This window comes from Myotis daubentonii, chromosome X, assembly GCF_963259705.1.
Source record: "Myotis daubentonii chromosome X, mMyoDau2.1, whole genome shotgun sequence".
NCBI lineage: Eukaryota > Metazoa > Chordata > Mammalia > Chiroptera > Vespertilionidae > Myotis > Myotis daubentonii.
In genome coordinates, this window is record NC_081861.1 from 128329245 (window position 1) to 128349706 (window position 20462).

Sequence of the window (20462 nt, forward strand, 5' to 3'; positions counted from 1 at the left end):
CTCCTGCTCATCCTGGCCCCACTGTGCCTGCATGGGCTCGTGCCCAATCAGTCCCGATTGGGAGAGGCTCGCATTGCCACAGCAGCGCTCACCAGCCATGAGCCCTGTGTCTGGCACCCTCCCAAGGGAAGTGATCTGTGGGATTGGGCTGAAACCGGCTCTCCGACATCCCCTGAGGGGTCCCAGATTGCAAGAGGGGACAGGACAGGCTGAGGGACCCCTTCCCCCTGGTGGTCAGTGCTCTTCATAGCAATAGGTCGACCAGTTGACTGTCTGCCCCCTGGTGGTCAGTACATATCATAGCGAGTGGTTTAGCACCCTTAGCATATCATGAGCATATTACACTTTGATTGGTTGTTCGGTTGTTCTGCTGTTCGGTCTGTTTACATATTACCCTTTTATTATATAGGATAGCAAATATCTGAGAAGGCATATATACACAAAAATTATTATTACTATTCTAAACTTGTATCTAATTGCTTTAAAAAGACGCCATTGTCCATAAGGCTTTCTGTCAGCCATAAAGATAAACCAGAAATACATTTTAATTTGCTCATATACTAATTGCTTATAATGAAATTTGGGGCACATAGAAATTTTCAAATTACTTACATGAAAGGAGAGACAGTGAATACTGTACTTTGTGGATAGTTTAATGATGTACCTTGCCTCTATAAACACATCAAAAAAAAGCAAAAATGTCCTGAGGCCCCCTTTGAATTACAGAAACCAGGAGCTGTATACCAAAACCTTGAAAATATCTTGAAGCTATTTGTGGATTATTGTGACTTAGAGTCATCAAACCAATCCCAGCACAACGTGATTCTACTGAAATTACTACAAATCTAAGATCCACAAGCATAAGTATGGATTTAATGTGAGCTGGGCTCAGATTAGCAGATCAGAATGTTGCCAAAAATAACACTTCCAGTGTGTTCTGGTTCTCAGAAGACTAACCCCAGATCATATCCCTTGAATTGGCATGTCTATTCCATATACCGTTCCTCTTAATCATCCATTTGCCTAATTCCACACTATTATTTACAATTGATTGTAGTGGACACCTATATGTCTGTCTTCCCTGTTTTCCAACTGCAGAACTGTTTTACAACTAAATCCATTTCAAATAGCAGATTTAGCTCATGTTGAGAGTTGAAAGCTAGGTTGCTAGAGCATTTGGGTATTTATTGCATACGTTAATTACTATGCTGTTTTAAAATTGAAAATAAGTTGGGTGTGAAGAGAGCAGAGCGCCTGAAGAGTGGCTCCTCTGTGTATAACACATCCAAAAGCAACTTGGGCTTACTCTTTACAGGTGGCACGGTACTATGGCCTTCCTGTAACATTACTCCCCATACATGAAAAAAAAAAGAAAGAAAATAGGGTCACAAAATTTATTTCCAACTGCCTTTTGGATGATATGAAAGCAAACCTTATTTAAATGCAATATTACTTTACATTAAAACATTAAGAGAAGTATTTTTAAGAAACAGCCAACATAAAAGGGCTGGAAAGCTACATTAGTATTTTAAAGGGCTTTATTATAATAATTAAACTTAATTCTAGCCAAGTAAAACTCTAGGTGTGGTTTTCTGCTTAGCTTTCTGCCTAGCTTCAAAAATAATCTTGCTCTACTGAACTGTTAATTAATTTTTTATAAGTAGCTTACAACTAATGGGATATTCCATTGAAGCATTTTATTAAAGGAAGTAAAGTTAATTCAATACACAGATGCTAGTAGTGCTAGTAGGAGATATATATATCTCCATGTGTCCCCCAGAAATGTATACACACTTTTAATAATCATAAAAGCAGTGTTTGTACTTCAACTTCATTTTTAAACTTCCAGTAGCATTTTAGGATGAATTTCCTTTGTTCAAAACTTAGTCTGGCTGAAAAGAAAGAAACATCAATTGAGCTAACAGCTGTTAAAGTGTGTATACATGTTTGGGGGGCACCGTGTATATATTGCTCTTAAGTATCTGTGTTGACAGGTCTTAGAAGTTGACTGAGTTCCCTAAAGTTTAAGATGTTTAAGGATGAAAGAAAGATGTTAACTGTGTTTTTGGTACCTTTTCTTGAAGATTTTGCGTTTTAATAAGTCCTAAACTTACTGCACACTTAAACTGGAGAGACCTGGTAGAAATGTGATTCTTGGCATGGAATTTACTTTACAGCCTTGTCATCTACATCAAGAATGGGTTTTGAATTTTGATTAGACAGTCTGGCCAGGTACTTGAGTAAAACTGGTTAATAAATGGCTTATATATACAGTGTTTACATAAGATGCTACCCATTGTCTGTAGCTATAAATACTTAAGGTTTATAACTGTAGAGTTCATGAGATTTTGTAATTATTATTTGCCTTTTAGATTATTGATAAAAGCAAGAGAGACCCAACAGAGGAAATTGAAATTCTTCTTCGTTATGGACAGCATCCAAACATTATTACTCTAAAGGATGTAAGTAGATTCTTTAATGTAGAAATTTGAATCAGTTGTCTAACTTGCATCTGGATTATTTACAGATATCATATGGTAGACAAATAACTGAATATAGTAAGCAAAAAAATAGATTGGAGGACAGCATATATAGCATAATTTTAGTTAAGAAAAATACGTTTATATAGTTAATGTTTCTACTTTTGCTGTAAAAAGAAAGTTTTATTGACATTAGTGCTTTTAATATCTGCATTTACTGGAACATTTGAGTATTCATTAATGTTCAGGATTGTCTAGAATCACATACTCCATGGATTCCCCAAACTGTCTTTCACAGTACTGCCAGAAAGACCTGCACTCATATCTAACCATGTTACTTTCCTGCCTACAGTTCATACCCCTCATCACCTCTGGTCCCTGCCTTCCTCCATCCATAGTAGTTTGCACACTTCCTCACACACCCTATGCACCAGCCATGCTGCAGCATATCCAAATTTTTGAACATGCCTCATTTTCTTGTGCTGCCCTGTCTTTAAATTTATGGTTCCCTCAGTTGAAAACACCATTTTCCTTCTTTACCTGGCTAACAACTGCACACCTAAGACTTTGCTAAAGCATTACTTCCCCCAGGAAGCCTGCCCTGCCCATTACCATCCCCAGGACAAATGAAGCATCCCTTCCCCTGCTACCAATAACTTTTTTTTTTATTGATTTCAGAGAGGAAGGGAGAGGGAGAGGGAGAGAAATATAGAAACATCGATGATGAAAGAGAATTATTTTTCAGCTGCCTCCTGCATGCCCCCCACTAGTACTGGGGATCAAGCCTGCAACCTGGGCATGTGCCCCTGACCAGAATCAAACCCAGGACCCCTCAGTCTACAGGCCAACGCTCTATCCACTGAGCCAAACAGGCTAGGGCCCTGCTACCTATGACTTTTATCATAACAGAGCTCTTGGCAAAGGGTGTGAATTCTCCAGGCAGCATTAAGTCCTCTCTTGCTGATGGTAGTCATAATAGGCTCAAAGGCCATATCTGATTGTTGTAGACCAGATGTCACGTGGCCAGCTGAGCCAGAGGACTTCTGAGGAACCTTTCACCCTTCACCTGTGAGATTTTGTTAATTCCAAACTTTACCCTCCCTTCTCCTTCCAAACCAAAACTCTAGTTTCCTCAGAATAATTTTTTACTGCTCATTTGTAGAAGGGGAATGTTAACTTAGTTCCATTAAAATGTGAAGCTGTTTTCCCTGGCTGGTGTTTTTCAGTGGTTAGAGTGGCAGCCTGCACACCAAAGGGCCACAGGTTTGATTCCTGATCAAGGGCACATCCCTGGGTTGCAGGTTTGCTCCCTGTCCTCTAGTCAGGGCACATACTGGAGATAATCAGTCATTGTATCTCTCTCATATCAATGTCTCTCTCTCTCTCTCTCTCTCTCTCTCTCTCTCTCTCTCTCTCTCTCTCTCTCTCTCTCTCATTCTGTCCTATCCTCCCTCCCTTCCATTCTCTTTGAAAATCAATGGAAAAAATATCTTCTGGTAAAGATTAACAAAACAAAATTGCCTGGCGGGTGTGGCTCAGTGATTGAGTGTTGACCCATGAACCAGGAGGTCAAGGTTCAATTTCCAGTCAGGGCACATGCCTGGGTTGTGGGCTCAATCTCCATTGGGGGGCATGTAGGAGGCAGCCAACCAATGATTCTCATCTTTGATGTTTCTATCTCTCCTCTCCCTCCCTCTCTCTGAAATCAATAAAAAAATGTATAAATGGACTAGAGGCCCAGTGCACAAAATTCATGCAGGGAGGTGGGGGATCCCCAATCCCAGGGATCGGGCCTAAACTGGCAGTCAGACATCCCTCTCACAATCCAGGACCACTGGCTCCTAACTGCTCACCTGCCTGCCTGCCTGCCTGATCGCCCCTAACTGCCCCCCCCTGCCACCCTGGTCACAACCAACTGCCCCCCTCTGCCGGCCTTATTGCCCCCAAATGCCCACCACTGGCCTGGTCACCCCCAACTGCCCCCCTGCCAACCTGGTCACCCCCAACTGCCCCCCTGCCAACCTGGTCACCCCATGCAGCCTGCTGTTCAGTCATTTGGTCCTCCCTCACTAACCCTCCTGCCGGCCTGGTCGCCCCATGCAGCCTGACAGCCTGCTGTTCGGTTGTTACTGTGATGGCATCCTGGACAATTTGTATATTCCTCTATTATTAATATAGACTAGTGGCCCGGTGCATGAAATTCATGCACGGGGGGTGTCCCTCAGCCATTCCTGCACCCTCTCCAATCTGGGACCCCTTGGGGGATGTCCCACTGCTGGTTTAGGGCCAATCTTAACCACTCACCTGCCTGCCTGCCTGATCACTCTGTCTGCCAGCCTGCTCGCCCCCAATTGCCCCCCCCACTGGCCTTCTCGCCCCCAACTACCCCCCTTGCTGGCCTGATTGCCCCAACTGCACCCCCCCTGTTGGCCTGATCGCCCCCAACTGCACCCCTGCCGGCACACTTGCCCCAAACTGCCCCTCTCACTGGCCTGGTCATGCCCAAATGCCCCCCACTGCCAGCCTGCTCACCCCCAACTGCCCCCCCCGCCAGCCTGCGTGTCTCCAACTGGCCACCCCTGCTGGCCTGCTTGCCCCCTACTGCCCCCCCCCCGCCGGCCTGCTTTGCCCCAACTGACACCCCCCTGCTGGCCTGCTTACCCCCATCTGCCCTCCCCTCCTGGCCTGATCACCACTAAACTTCTCTGCCTCGGCCCTGCCACTATGGCTTTGTCTGGGCGGCGGCCACAGAGCCCGGCTTGGCTTCCTGAGTTGCTGGGGTGACCCAGGAAGCCAAGCCAAGCCTCCCGCCCACTCTCTAGCCGGCTTGGCTTCCTGCCCACTCTAGCTGGCTCCGTGGGTCCAGCCAGTGCCGCCATCTTTGTCGTGTCAATTTTCATATTCCCTCCTTATTGGCTGTGGGAGCCGCCATCTTTATCGTGAATTGATGGTTAATTTTCGTATTACTCTTTTATTAGATAGGATAGATAGATAGATAGATAGATAGATAGATAGATAGATAAATATGTGAAGCTGTTTAACCTAAGTGACTTTTTAATTACTGTAACCTCCAAGAATCCAACCAAATAAATTAAAAAGGAAGTATAAAAGATGCTTTCTCTCATCTTTGCTTTGGAAACTCCCTAAGTTGTCATCATTTTTTTTTTTAAATCCTCACCCCCAAGGATATGTTTTTTATTGATTTGTTTTTTAGAGAGAGAGAAAGGGGGTGTGGAAAGAAACATCAATTTTTTTAGTTAAATCTTTATTGTTCATATTATTACAGTTGTTCCTCTTTCTTCCCCCCATAGATCCCCTCCACCCGGTTCCCCTCCCACCCTCTGCCCTCACCACCACTGCCCTCATTCATAGGTGCACGATTATTGTCCAGTCTCTTCCCGCATCCCCCACACCCCTTTCCCCCCCAAGAATAATCAGTCCACTCCCTTTCTATGCCCCTGATTCTATTATAATCACCAGTTTATTCTAATCATCAGATTATTTATTCACTTGATTTTTAGATTCACTTGTTGATAGATGTGTATTTGTTGTTCATAATTTGTATCTTTACCTTTTTCTTCTTCTTCCTCTTCTTAAAGGATACCTTTCAGCATTTCATATGACTGGTTTGGTGGTGATGAACTCCTTTAGCTTTTCCTTATCAGTGAAGCTCTTTATCTGACCTTCAATTCTGAATGATAGCTTTGCTGGATAAAGCAATCTTGGTTTTAGGTTCTTGGTATTCATCACTTTGAATATTTCTTGCCACTCTCTTCTGGCCTGCAAAGTTTCTGTTGAGAAATCAGCTGATAGTCGTATGGGTACTCCTTGTAGGTAATTGACTGTCTTTCTCTTGCTGCTTTTAAGATTCTCTCTTTGTCTTTTGCTCTTGGCATTTTAATCATGATGTGTCTTGGTGTGGTCCTCTTTGGATTCCTTTTGTTTGGGGTTCTCTTTGCTTCCTGGACTTGTAAGTCTATTTCTTTGACCAGGTAGGGGAAGTTTTCTGTCATTATTTCTTCAAATAGGTTTTCAATATCTTGCTCTCTCTCTTCTTCTGGCACCCCTATAATTTGGATGTTGGTACGCTTGAAGCTGTCCCAGAGGCTCCTTACACTATCTTCGTATTTTTGGATTCTTTTTTCATTTTGCTTTCTGGTTGGGTGTTTTTTGCTTCTTTGTATTTCAAATCTTTGACTTGATTCTTGCGCTCCTCTGGTCTACTGTTGGGAGTCTGTATAATATTCTTTATTTCAGTCAGTGTATGCTTAATTTCTAGTTGGTCCTTTATCACAACATCGAGGGTCTCACTAGATTTCTTTAGGGTCTCATTAAGTTTATTGGCGGTTTCTAGAAAATTCTTGAAAAACCTTATAAGAGTGGTTTTGAACTCTATATCCAGTAGTTTGCTCTCCTCCATTTCTGTCATTTGTGTCCTATTTCTTTGTCACGGCATTTTTTATGCTTCGCTGTGTTAATAGAGTGACTTTCTGTGCTAAGTGTCCTATAGGGCCCAGTGGCTCAGCCTCCCCAATTACCTGAGGTAGACACTCTTGGTGCACCTCCTTGTGGGCTTTGTGCACAGTCTTGTTGTAGTTAAGCCTTGATTGTTGTAGGTAACACTGGGAGGAATTGACCTCCAGTCCAATTGTCTGTGAGAATCAGCTGTGTCTACGGTGGGAGAACTTCGGTGCTGAAGACACCCCTCCGGGGCAAGACTTGCTTCAGTGGGGCTTTGGTGCTCACTGAGTCTGCCCCCTGAGTGTGTCCCTAATGGATCTGAGGAGTTGTAATTGGATGGTCCCACTCTGACCACTGGGTGCACTGGCTCTTGGATCTAAGGAGGTGCTAATCTAGCCTCTGCCTGAGGCTACCCTGCAGAAGACAGCTGTAAAGTAATGCAAGTTGCCGTGGGGCCTTGGGCCAGCTGCAGTTTGTTAAGTAATTTTCAGATTACAAAGGGCCAGGCCTTTCATATGCAAAAGCCTCTGTGCAAGGCTTGGGCGGGGCGAGGCCCCAGGGGATCAACAGGACGGGCAGAGCGAGCAGTATGGCTGCTCTCAGTCCTGCCCTCAGAGGCCCCGGCAATCTCTGTGAGTGCCTGCGAGAGAAAGCTGCCCTCGAGTTCCGACCGATGCCAGACAGTCCCGTTTCTCCCGTATGAGTCTGGGTCCCCAGAGACTCGCCCAGAACTGGAGCTCAGAGCTTGAGACTCTCTCCCGATTGAAAAAGACAATCATGTCCTCAGCTGCCAGCCCTCTCCGCATGCACCTCCGTACCTTTGTATTTTACTTCTGCACCCCACCTCCTCTGAGTCTCAGTATGCTATTCTCTTTCCTTCTAGTTGTAGAATTTCCACTCAGCCAGCCTTCCTGTGGTTCTGGATGATGTCCGTTCCGTCTTTTAGTTGTATTTTTGAAGTGGTTGTGCGAGGCAGCAATGTCTGGTGTTTACCTGTGCCGCCATCTTGGTTTCTCCAATAAAAATATATTTTTAACAAAACCACATTTCATGATTGAAACCCTTAGGGCATTGTTTCTAGATCACATCTATGGAGGGCCCAGCTGACGTGGGTGGTCAGCGTGGGTCACCATGAATGGGCCATAGGACATTTCCAGAGATTGTCCCATGTTACCTGGATTGGGCTGAATGTATTCTGTGGCTTTCAAAAGAATTTCTGTAACAGCTTTATTGGTGATATCTATTTTCCTTTCTAAGTCAAGAAAGTGGTCATCTAGTTTCGTGCCTTCAGTGTCATTTATTTTTTCCCTAATTAGCTGGCTGGCTTGGAGTAACTGCTTCTTGATCGTCCCCACTGACATCGATGGCGGGCGCCCCAGGAACTGCGTCGTGTCTAAGCTGGGCTGGGACTCATGGACGCGCAGCACCTGGGGAATGGGTGCCAGGGCTGGTGTCCTCCCCCCGCGCTGGGCTCTGCCGGCCCGCCTCCAGGGCCGTGGGCACAGCCAAGGCCTTGTGGGTTCACTCCAGCACCCGCGTGCCCTCGGCAGTTGGCAACATCGCCAGAAACATCAGTTTGAGAGAGAAATATCTATCAGTTGCTACCCATACGAGCCCGGAACAGGGATGGAACCCACAACCTAAATATTTGCCCTAACCAGGATATAAACCCACAACTTTTTGATGTGCAGGATGATGCTCCAAACTGAGCCACCCGGCCAAGATGCTGTCATTATTTTTTACATCTTTGCTCCTTCCCTCATTTAAAATTCCAAAGTCTCTAAAATTTTCCCCTCTTATTACAGCATCTCCAACATTTTTAAATTTCTTATATCTATGTCTATTTCTCCCTCCTGGAATAAAAACTTTGAGGACAGGTACCTTGTTTTTTTCCATATTTAGGACCCCAGTACCTGGAACCTGTTTTGAGGCTGAATAAAAGTATGCAGTACCTCTGTGGTGAGGGGGAATAAAAGGGGCTGAAGTTTAATAAAGGGGTTATTTCAGATCAGGACTGCTTGGAATATAAATCCAAAATTACAGAGAGCATTCAATTTCTACATAAGGAGTAAAATGGTGTGCTTCTGGGTAGTTGGCTGGAATTTCTTTTGCTATGTCATCTTCCTACTAAGTTTTCAATTTAACCCAAACCAGAATAATTCATTGTACTATGTATATAAATATAGAATTTGTGCGCTTGCAGAAGTTCCAAGAAAACCACAGGAGTATGTCTTTGTGGCAATTCCTGCCCTCACCAGGAGATAAAAAGGTCAAGAGGAACAAACCCTAAGTGCAAAAGTTCAGTGCCCCTTTGTATACAATGTCCATAGTTACTTTGATTTCCATGAATTAAGTTTCATAGAAGGAAATTACAGGTTATTTTTCTGACATTCAATCTCATCAATTCCTATTTTAATAGTCTATGTGTATAAAACTTTGCAAGATTTATATCTTCCATTGGTTGTGATAAGTAAAAATTTCCTTGAATATAAAGTAAGTTTTAATTTCTCTTTAATATGCAAAACTTTGTTCTGAGCACATGTAAAGCTTCAATAATTTTTTTTACATTTTGGTGTTGAATTTTATAGGTATATGATGATGGAAAATATGTGTACGTAGTGACAGAACTTATGAAAGGGGGTGAATTGCTGGATAAAATTCTTAGACAGAAATTTTTCTCTGAACGAGAGGCCAGTGCTGTCCTGTTTACTATAACCAAAACTGTTGAATATCTTCATGCTCAAGGGGTAAGTCTTTTTAATGTCTTATGTGCATAAATATTATGATATATATAAATATATGTATATGTATACATACATAAGTACACACACATAAATACCTTTTTTTCTTCATGTTTGAGCTAAAATTACAAAGGTACAAGTTACTTTATGCATGTAATGGAAAATAACTACTATTAGCTTAATTATCCTACTATTTTCCCTATTAAGCTTGAAGTGATACTTTGAAATCCTAGCTTGTTTATATTAAATTCTTACACATCCAAACAAAATGTGGATGAGATCTTCTAAACTAGAAGACATAGCATCATTTTGCTAGGCCACTCTGTATCCTTGAGAACTGGGCCCATTTCATGTTCAGAAACAGAACCAGAGAATCATGAGTTGTATTCTAATGGATGAGGCCAAATAGTCACCTGGCTTCTGGCTGGTGGATGCTGTCCTCATTCCTTCCTGCAGGTTATCAGTAAATAGCATAAAAATCATGTTTGTAAAAGAAGGGAAATTTATGGGGTGGGAAGACAAGGGCAAAGGAGAAAACAAGGGGAGGGAGAGAGGTAAAGAGAACAGCAGAGGTGAAGAGGAATGAGAAGCAAGAAAAAAATAAGAGATTACTTCTTAAGGAGTTTATTTTCTTTTTTTATATATTTTTATGGATTTCAGAGAGGAAGGGAGAGGGGGAGAGAGAGAGAAACATCAATGATGAGAGAAGAATCATCGATCAGCTGCCCCTCGAACACTCCCTATTGGGATCGAGCCTGCAACCTGGGCATGTGCCCTGACCAGGAATTGAACTGAACCTGTGACCTCCTGGTTCATACGTCAACCACTGAGCCACATTAAGGAGTTTATTTTCAATACTTATTCTCATTGTGTTTGTCTTTGCCCCCTAAAAGTGAACACTTAGACTGTTTTGATTTAATACTAGAACTCTTGACTTCTAGCTGGTCAATAGTCACCTAGTACTGTAGCCAGAAATTAGTAAAATTCGGTGTTCCTTGAAGAATTTATGACTTTGCAGTCATCTAAGTCTTCTACGTTCTCTTCTCAGTGCCTTGGCAGTAAGAAGTTATTAAGATGATCTGGAGAAGTCATGTTCAGGATGTTAGGAACTAAAGCTGAGGTCATTGATCAGAATACAGACTTGGAATTTGATGATGGAAGAAACATATAAGTCTAAATAAGTAGTGTCAGAGAGGCTTATGATAAAAGAAGTATTCAAGTAGGCGATTAAAGGAGGAAAATAATACAAAACTCTAAAGGAATGTTATCTCTGTGTGTGTGTGTGTGTGTGTGTGTGTGTGTGTGTGTGTGTGTGTGTGATATTGTTGCATGGATAGCAAATAGGGAATACATAAAGTCTGAATTTTTTTTTCTTTTTACTCCTAAACCCTATGCCTGATCCATTGAGCCTATCAGCACAAGTTTGTTGTGTACAACCATTATACATACTGTTCCCTCTACTTAGAATGACTGTTCTCTGCCGTTCTGGCTTGTTTATTCTGTTCTAAAGATCTTTAATCAGATGTTACATTCTCTAGAGACCCTCCTTGACCTCCCTAGTTTTATGCCCCATCTCTCACCTGTTTATTCTCTGCCTCCCGACACTACCGTGTGAGCTCTTGCATATAAAGGCAAGAATCTTATGGGTCTTCTTCACCATAATATGTGCAACTCCTTATATAATACCCTTGACACATGATAGGCACTCAATAAATATTTGCTTAATGAATGAATAACCTGGAGACAGATATTATTGCTATTTGCATTTTTCCTTAACCCACTTACTCAATTGGACAAAGAGTGGGGAAGTAAATACTACTCTTTCTTCCTTCTCTCTTTGCTCTAGTTCTGTGTTAGAGTTACACTTACATTATCAGCATTTTATAATGTTGGGATAATTTAAAGGCCAGCACTCATTATCTTGCTAAGTGCAGTTCCTGACATTTTTGAATAAAAAATTTTCTATAATGGAAATGTATTGTAAATGTACCTCTTTACTTTGTATTTCATTTAGGTGGTTCACAGAGACTTAAAACCTAGCAACATTCTTTATGTGGACGAATCTGGCAATCCAGAATCTATTCGAATTTGTGATTTTGGCTTTGCCAAACAGCTAAGAGCAGAAAACGGTCTTCTCATGACACCTTGTTATACTGCAAATTTTGTTGCACCAGAGGTAATTATGAAATAGTTTGTTTACAGTATTTTAGTATATTTAAAAACTCATTTTCTGTATTTAATATAGAATAATTAATAGTTGTTTAATTGAAGACTTACCAAACAAATAATTAAAATTGGTGTGTGTGGGGAGGGGGGTGTGGGGGGGCAAATAAAATTAAAAAAATAAATAAAATAAAATAAAATAAAATAAAATAAAATAAAATAGCAGCCCTTTTTCTTCTGTTGATAGTCATCAGTCCACTGCTACCTATAATCCTCTTCCTGCCCTGACTTCTGTTTTTCTGTATCCATAGCTGTCTGTTATCACTTTTGTGCTTGTTGGTGCATGGAACTAAATAGAAACTCACTTATTTTCCACCTTTCCTAATATCTTTCTAATTCCCTGGTTTTGCCACTATCTTCTGCATCTCCAAGGCTAAAACATCATGGTGTCTTCTTGTCCTTAGCCACCTGACTAGTTACCATCTCATCCCCCGAAAGCAGTTCCGTTTTCTTCTGTTCACAGAACTGCCACCCTAGCCCCTGCTTCCCTCACCACCCCTCAGGTGACTGCCTCAGCCTCAGTGCACCTTGCCCTCTTATCATTCTGCGATCATTCCACAAGAGAGCTGCAAAGCTACCTAAGTCTTCTTCAAGCACTACTTTGATCAAGCTGCTTCTTTTCTTAAGTAATTGCAGTCCCCCATTGCAGTAAATCTAAAATCCACTGCTTTGCCCTCAAGATTTCATATCTTTATCACTGTGTAAAAAAAATGTAACTGTGAACAAGATAATAGAAAATAATAGTAAACCTTAATATAGGGCTTATGTGCCAGGCACATATATTAACTGATTTCATCCTCACAACATGTAGTTTCATTCTCATTATAACTCATTCTCATTATAACTGTGAGGTGAGTACTGTTATCAGCATTTTACAGGAAGCCAGGTACACAGTGAGAGGGTTATGTAATTTGCTTGAGGTCAGGTCTACATTTGAGCCCAGGCCATCTGGCTGCAAAGTCTGTGCTTTTGGTGTCCAAGCAAGGCCATTTAATCTAGCCATCTTGTTTTTCCTACTGCATGCAAGCAGTCTACTTCTAGAAATCACCCTGTAGCTGTTGCACCTGGGCTTATTGGAATGTTTTTTGCTTCAAAACCTACCTCCAAATTCATCTTCAGGATATCGACCATGATTAAACTCTCCTTAGACTTAATCTTTTAATTCTTTGTCTCCTGTTCTCCATTTTGTCATCCAAGTTAAAACTTTGAAATCTTCCTGAAAGCCTCCTTATCATTTTTCTACATCCAGTCTGTCACCAAATCCTTTCCATTTTGTTTTCTAGATATTTCAGACCTTTTTCTCCTTACTCTATATATCCAATCTCTACTAGTGCAAGTTCTCACAGCCTTTCACTTAGTTTGCTACAAATTGCTTCCTTTTGGGTCACCCTGTCCCCAGTCTTTCTCCTTGCCAGCGTTTCCTCTATACCTTGAGTCAGTGGTTTTCAACCTGTGGGTCACGACCTCTTTGGCAGTCGAAGGACCCTTTCACAGGGGTCGCCTAAGACCATCCTGCATATCAGATATTTACATTACGATTCATAACAGCAATATTACAGTTATGAAGTAGCAACGAAAATAATTTTATGGTTGGGTCCCACCATGAGGAACTGTATTTAAAGGGCCAGAAGGTTGAGAACCACTGCCTTGAGTTATGTTTCTGGTATACACATCTCCTTATTTTATTTTCCTGTTTAATGCTTCAATGACATCTGATTGCCTACAGAAAAAAATCTAAATTCCTTAACAACGTGTATAAAATCCCTTCAGTCTCTCTAGTATCACCTACCTGGAGATCTGGCCATAGAGAACTATTGCTAACTATACTCTGCTCTCTTGCCTCTGCCCTTTGAGTGTCCTCTGTGCTCCCTCACCTCCTTTTGCCTCCTGAATTCTTACTTACAGGCACAATACAAGCAGGCTGCCCCCTAGCGTTTCTTCTTTCCTCATATCAAGAATGAATTGTTTCCTCATCTTTATACCCATAGCACTTCAGACATAATTGTATGATATATATCATGTTAAATTGTTAACTACATAACAGGGTGGGGCAAAAGTAGGTTTATAGTTGTGAGTACATGAAACAGAGTTTATTCTTGTATTATTATTTATTAATTACTAGGGGCCCAGTGCACGAAATTCGTGCACTGGGTGTGTGTGGGGGGGGAGTGTCCCTCAGCCCAGCCTTCCCCCTCTCACATACTGGGAGCCCTCAGGCGTTGACCCCCATCACCCTCCAATCGCAGGATCGGCCCCTTTGCCCAGGCCTGACGCCTCTGACAGAGGCGTCAGGCCTGAGCAGGGGACCCTCATTTCCCCCATCACTGGTTCTGCCCCCAGCCCAGGCCTGATGCCTCGGCCAGAGGTGTAGACCCCCATCACCCTCTGATCACCTGATCGGCCCCTTGCCCAGGCCTGACGCCTCCGCCAGAGGTGTCAGGCTTGGACAGGGGACCCCCATCTCCCCCTGATCACTGGCTCTGGCCCCCACCCAGGCCTGAGGCCTCTGGCCCAGGAATCATGCCTGGGCAGGGGACCCCCATCTCCCTCTGATCGCTTGCTCCACCCCCCGCCCAAGCCTGACGCCTCTGAACCAGGCTTCAGGCCTGGGCAAGGGGACCATCATATCCCTCCAATCCCCGGCTCTGCCCCCCACCCAGGCCTGATGCCTCGGCCAGAGGAGTTGACCCTCATCACCCTCTGATCACCAATCACCGGATCGGCCCCTTGACCAGGCCTGAGGCCTCCGGCAGAGGTGTCAGGCCTGGGCAGGGGACCCCCAGCTCCCCGTGGTTCAGGCTCCACCCCTGCTCAGGCCTAACACCTCTGGCCTAGGCGTCCGGCCCGGGAAGCGGGGACCCGCAGCTGCAGCGGCCCCGCGATCGTGGGCTCCGCTTTAGGCCCAGGCAAGGGACCCCTAGCTCCCGGGACTGCCAGCTTCGACCGTGCCCAGCTCCCATCGCTGGCTCCACCCCTACTTCCTGCTATCACTGGCCAGGGCGGAAAAGGCACCTGATTCTCCGATCATGGCTGGGGGGCAGGGCAAAGGTGGCCCCAGGGCCGCCTTTGCCCTGACCCCAGCTCTTAGCTTCCCCCTGGGTTTCCAATCACTGTCAGTGGTGGGGGGCTTCTTCCTGCTTTCCCTTTCGCCTCCCTGCATTGTGCCTACATATGCAAATTAGCCGCCATCTTGTTGGCAGTTAAGTGTCAATCTTAGTTGGCAGTTAATTTGCATATAGCCCTGATTAGCCAATGAAAAGGGTATCATCGTATGCCAATTACCATTTTTCTCTTTTATTAGATAGGATAGTATTATTTGCCATACTAACAAATGTAAGCCTACTTTTGCCCCAGCCTATATGTTTATTTCCCCTGTCAGATTCTGATTTTCTTAAGGAAGCCAGAGTTGTTTTGTATTGTCACAGTTCGTGCCTGATTATAGTTGGTGATTATTAAATGCTTGAGTGAACTGAATTATATATACAGTATATATATATATATACTGTATATATATATACACACACACATACATATATATACAGTATATATATACAGTATATATATACATACAGTATATAGATATATATATACATACATATATATACAATTTCACACTATACATTTGTGCTGTTATATGTGGTCTTAAAAGTACCGATTTTTGTAACCATTTCTATAGCCCCATACAAAATATACATTCATTTAAATAAGAAACTTACCTTCATAGTTCTCCATTGCCAAGGCAGCATTCAATAAATGTTAATTTAAGAGTGTGTGTGTGTATATACATATATATATACATATATATATGAATTATTAGTAGTAGAAGGTTCTAGAATAAGATTAATATATTGTTTGTTAATCATGTTCTATTGAGGTTTTTCTTTTAATTTACTGATTTTAGAGAAAGAAAGGGAGGGAGAGAGGGAAAGGGGTAGAGAAGGCGAGCTAGTGAGAGAGAGAAAGAAAAAAGAAACATTGATTTGTTGTTGTTCTTATTTATGCATTCATTGGTTGTCTCTTGTATGTGCCCTAACCAGAGATTGAACCCGAAAACTTGCTCTAACCAAGTGAGCTACCCAGCCAGGACTTTTCTTACATGTATTGATTTAGGAGATATAATCCCATTCCCACAACCTATCTAAATATATATAATAAAGAGTGGTGTGTTAATACTAATTTTTACTTTTTCTAGGTTTTGAAACGACAAGGCTATGATGCTGCTTGTGATATATGGAGTCTTGGTGTCCTCCTCTATACAATGCTTACTGGGTAAATATATATTATATATGCTATAGGCATTTATTAATCAATATCTTGTTTATATTATCTTTATTTTTTAACCTTTATTGTAATATTTTTATGATTTTGTCATTTTCTAATAATACAATCTTGTATGTATAGTATATACCACATTTATAGCTGTATCATTACTAATTTTCTATAATGTACTACTTATTAATATATTGAGGTCTTAAATTGATTTTCTCCATACCTTTTTTCACTCTTGTTATATCATAAACATGCACTGTTTTAAATATTTTATTCTTTAATGTGTCATATCTTATTTATGTTTTTTTATATTAAGTCTAATGAATATTTCATAACATACCTTAACCTGGTGCTTTGTGGATCAAGTATTACATTAATTGAATTTCTCAGAGTACTTTTGGATACCGCAAGTAAATATAAAGATTACCATCCAAAAAAGAAATTTTATAAATTAGCATTTTAATTTTTTTTAATAAATTAGTTACACTCCATTTGCAAATGGCCCTGATGATACACCAGAGGAAATACTGGCACGCATCGGCAGTGGAAAATTCTCACTCAGTGGTGGTTACTGGAATTCTGTTTCAGATACAGCAAAGGTAATTTTTCATAATTCTTGGTGAGAATAAATAATATCAATTAGAAACTTGCTTATAAAGTAGTATTTTGAAGTGATGTTACCAAAAAAGTTGAACTCAGAAATGGACCACTTATTTTGTTTCTTCCCCAAAAGGCATTGTTTTGGCTTTGTTATCTATACATCTAAAGTTACTTCTTGCTGAGGAACATGATAAATAGTAATAGTCGTAGTCTTCATGATTTGTGTATCTACTCTGTGCTTCATGCTGCACTTGACCTAAATTATCCATTTAATCCTCTTAATAACCCTGTAAAATAGGTGGTAGTATCTCCATTTCATAGAAGGAAACCAAGGCCCAGAATTGTAGTGTGAACTTGTCCATAGTTACATACCAGATACATGTGGGCACTTCAAAGTAAATAGCTGATTCCAAAGCTCTCAACCCCTAGAATAACTGTACCATGTTCTAGTTTTGGTCTATATTACAAAGAACGGGGTCTTTTCTTTTTCACAATAAACAGTAGTATAGTTTTATAGTGTCAGCTGGAAATCCATTTAAAAAGCCGTTCTCACTGGAAGATCTTCCATCCCCTGAATAACACTGACTTGGTTTCCACCTCTACTCTAGTTTCACTCTATTCATTGAAAATTCTCTTTTTTTCCACTTCAAAATAAGAAAAACATAGAGGAGACAAAGAAGATAAATACTGGTAAAAGTGTTTTGCTGATTTTTCTTACAGGTGGAACTTGAGTTGATTTGGTCTTATAACTGAATTTAAAAATGAAATGTTAGCCTTTTCCTTTCTAACAATAAAATTTCTTAAACCAGAAAATTTCATTTTTCTGGGTACGTGTTTCTTTTTTAATTCATGTGTTGAACATCTACAGTGTGCTTAATAAGTGTAGGCTCCAGAAATAAAAGATATGACTCAGAATTCCGGTTCTCAAGGAGCTCACAATCTGGTTGGGAAACAGCCAACTAGTGTCACAAGTGCTGTTATAATGGTACTAGAGGCCCAGTGCATGAAATTCGTGTATGGGGGGGGGGGGGCGGCATCCCCTCAGCCCAGCCTGCACCCTCTTGCAATCCAGGACCACTGGCTCCAAACCGCCTCTGCCAGCCTGCCTGGTCGCCCCTAACCATTCCGCCTGCCTGCCTGATCGTCCTTAACTGTTCGCTTGCCTGCCTGATCACCCCTAACCACTTGCCTGCCTGCCTCATCACCCCTAACCACCTCTGCCTCAGACCCACCTCGGCGGCTTCTTCCAGAAGGTTGTTCAGCTGTCTGGTCTATTTAGCATATTACGCTTTTATTATTATAGATGTTTTCTCTGATAAAGAAGTTCAGATGATGCTCAGTCAGAAAGATTTCAGGGAAAGTTCCAGAAGCAATGGAAGGACTTTTCAGGTAGCTTTGGGGAATAGAAGGATGTAGTCCAGCCCATGCTAAGGGATCAGCACATGTGGTTTGTAATCATGATGGCAAAGGAAGGGCAGAATGTGTGCAGGGAGCTGCGAGTGGTTTGATATGACTAGCACAGGATGTATGTAAGAAGGTAGCTGATAAAACCAGATTATGAAAGGCTTTGCAGGTCATGCTCAGGACTTGGGGTTTCACTCTAGGTATTGGGAAACTGTTGAAAAATATTAAGCATTATAGTGATCAGATTTTCCTTTTTTAAGTTCACTCTGTGGAACAGTAATTTTTACCCATAAAGTTGGCCACAAACTTTGTCATGGTCAGTTGTGGGCATATCAAGTAATGTTACCAAGTAAAGTATCAGAGCTTAGACATTGCCTACTTTTTTAATAAGTTAAAGCAAGTCACAGCTATCTCTCTAATTTCTATAATTTAGTTCTTACTTGTATTCCAGTATGCTTTTTTGAGTGAAAGAGAAATGCAGGTGAGGAGGAGATACAAATAGAGCACAAAATATTGCATCCATTTCACAGCCTGTGCTATAAATGCCACATTATTACAGTAAGCCCTCAATTTTGTGGACCTCAATTTAACAGACCAGATTTAACGGACAAAATTTCCAGTCCATATGTCATATGTGAAAATTAACACTCTGTTAATTTTAAAATGCTTTTAACCAAGATTTGCTTATAGTTAAATAATCAGATTATTTTTGTTATTAATTTACTTTTATTTTAAACAAATTTTAGCAAATAAGCCAGGGGTGGGCAAACTTTTTGACTCGAGGGCCACAATGGGTTCTTAAACTGGACTGGAGGGCCGGAACAAAAGCATGGATGGAGTGTTTGTGTGAACTAATATAAACTCAAAGTAAACATCATTACATAAAAGGGTATGGTCTTTTTTTTCAATAGTTTTATTCATTTCAAACGGGCCGTAGTTTGCCCACGGCTGGAATAAGCTATATGTTGGAAAAAACTGTAGTAATTTCGCCAACATAAATAAATATTCCATATCTACAGCTATAGTCTACATATTTAAATCTGAGAGTCACCGCTTGTAAACAATGTTCAGTGAATGATTAGCATGTGATCACACCACATTGTCGTATGGTGTGACTTTCTGCAGCAGTTCCAATGTATGCTGTGCTGGCCTGAGCTAAGCCATGCCCCAGCTGCTGTATGCATTTCTTTACTTGCAGTGACTAGTGAATGCACCCATTTACTAGGCCTATTCAGTATAAATTTAAAATTACAATAATACATATAGAAAACTTTTCTATGAAATTAAACTTTTCATACATACTTAATTACACAAACATGTCTACATAAGTAAAAACAGGTAAACTAATTTGTCAATTTTTTAACATACTCATTTGGAAAACCTACTTTATAACAGACTTTTGGCATTAATGGACACCCCCTTGCCTGAATTTGCCCGTTATATCGAGCTTTTGCTCTACTAATCATTTTTGCTAATTTGTCCAGTTAAGACTTGAGATTGCAAGCATGATGTAATATAGTAAATATCCCCATAATTGGGAGAGATGACTATCAATCTGATATGTCCCCTCAAGAGCAAGTTGCACATGTGAATGTCTTCAAGCCTATGTGTCTTTGAGAAGAATAGGACCATAGCTACCATTTTGAGCACTTATGTGCCTACACTTTTATTATTTTTTTATCCTCACCCCAGAACATGTCCATTGATTTTTATTTTTTTATTTATTTGTTTATTTTAGAGAGAGAAGAAGGGAGAGAGAGAAACATTAAGCATTTGTCTCCCACATTGGCCTGACCAGGAATCGAATGTGCAACCATTTTGTGTATGGGACAACGCTCCAAACAACTGAGCCACCCAGGGCATCCAACACTTTTACTTACATTACTTTATTTAGTCTTCACTGACCTAATATTAGGGATATTACACATAAGGTTTTGCAGTATTTGGGGTGATAAATGATGAGTAAGCAAGAACAGTTCTAGTAGGATTTGAGTCAAATGGAAGATAAATTTAGGAGGCAGAATAGTTTCTGGTATATTGGACATAAGAAGCAATGGAGAAGCAGATATCAAGCGTGCAGTCCACATTTCCACCTCGGGCAAATAAGCACTTGGCGGCGTCCTTCACCAAGATGTGGAATACAAAAGAAGTCGTTTTCAGAGGAGTGATAATTGCAGATTTGGACGTTATGAATTTGAAATGCTTCTGTGATGTATAATTAAGAGATATATGTCCACTAGGCCAGCGGTCACCAACCGGTGGTCCATGGACCACTGGTGATCCG

The 20462-nt window shown here is 41.3% G+C and overlaps 1 protein-coding gene and 1 non-coding gene across 9 annotated transcripts in view; both read left to right on the plus strand.

Moving 5' to 3' along the window:
• Positions 1-20462, plus strand: part of RPS6KA3 (ribosomal protein S6 kinase A3) — a 133232-nt gene that overhangs the window by 102927 nt on the left and 9843 nt on the right. For all 8 annotated transcript variants that reach the window (XM_059678547.1, XM_059678550.1, XM_059678548.1 and 5 more), the window contains 5 exons: positions 2373-2462; positions 9530-9688; positions 11697-11858; positions 16098-16174; positions 16656-16773. In XM_059678547.1, coding sequence (XP_059534530.1) covers positions 2373-2462; positions 9530-9688; positions 11697-11858; positions 16098-16174; positions 16656-16773 — 606 coding nt within the window. The remainder of the gene's footprint in view (positions 1-2372; positions 2463-9529; positions 9689-11696; positions 11859-16097; positions 16175-16655; positions 16774-20462) is intronic.
• On the plus strand, positions 1232-1360 carry LOC132225444 (small nucleolar RNA SNORA11). The gene has a single exon (XR_009450942.1). It is a non-coding gene; the product is annotated as a small nucleolar RNA SNORA11 (small nucleolar RNA).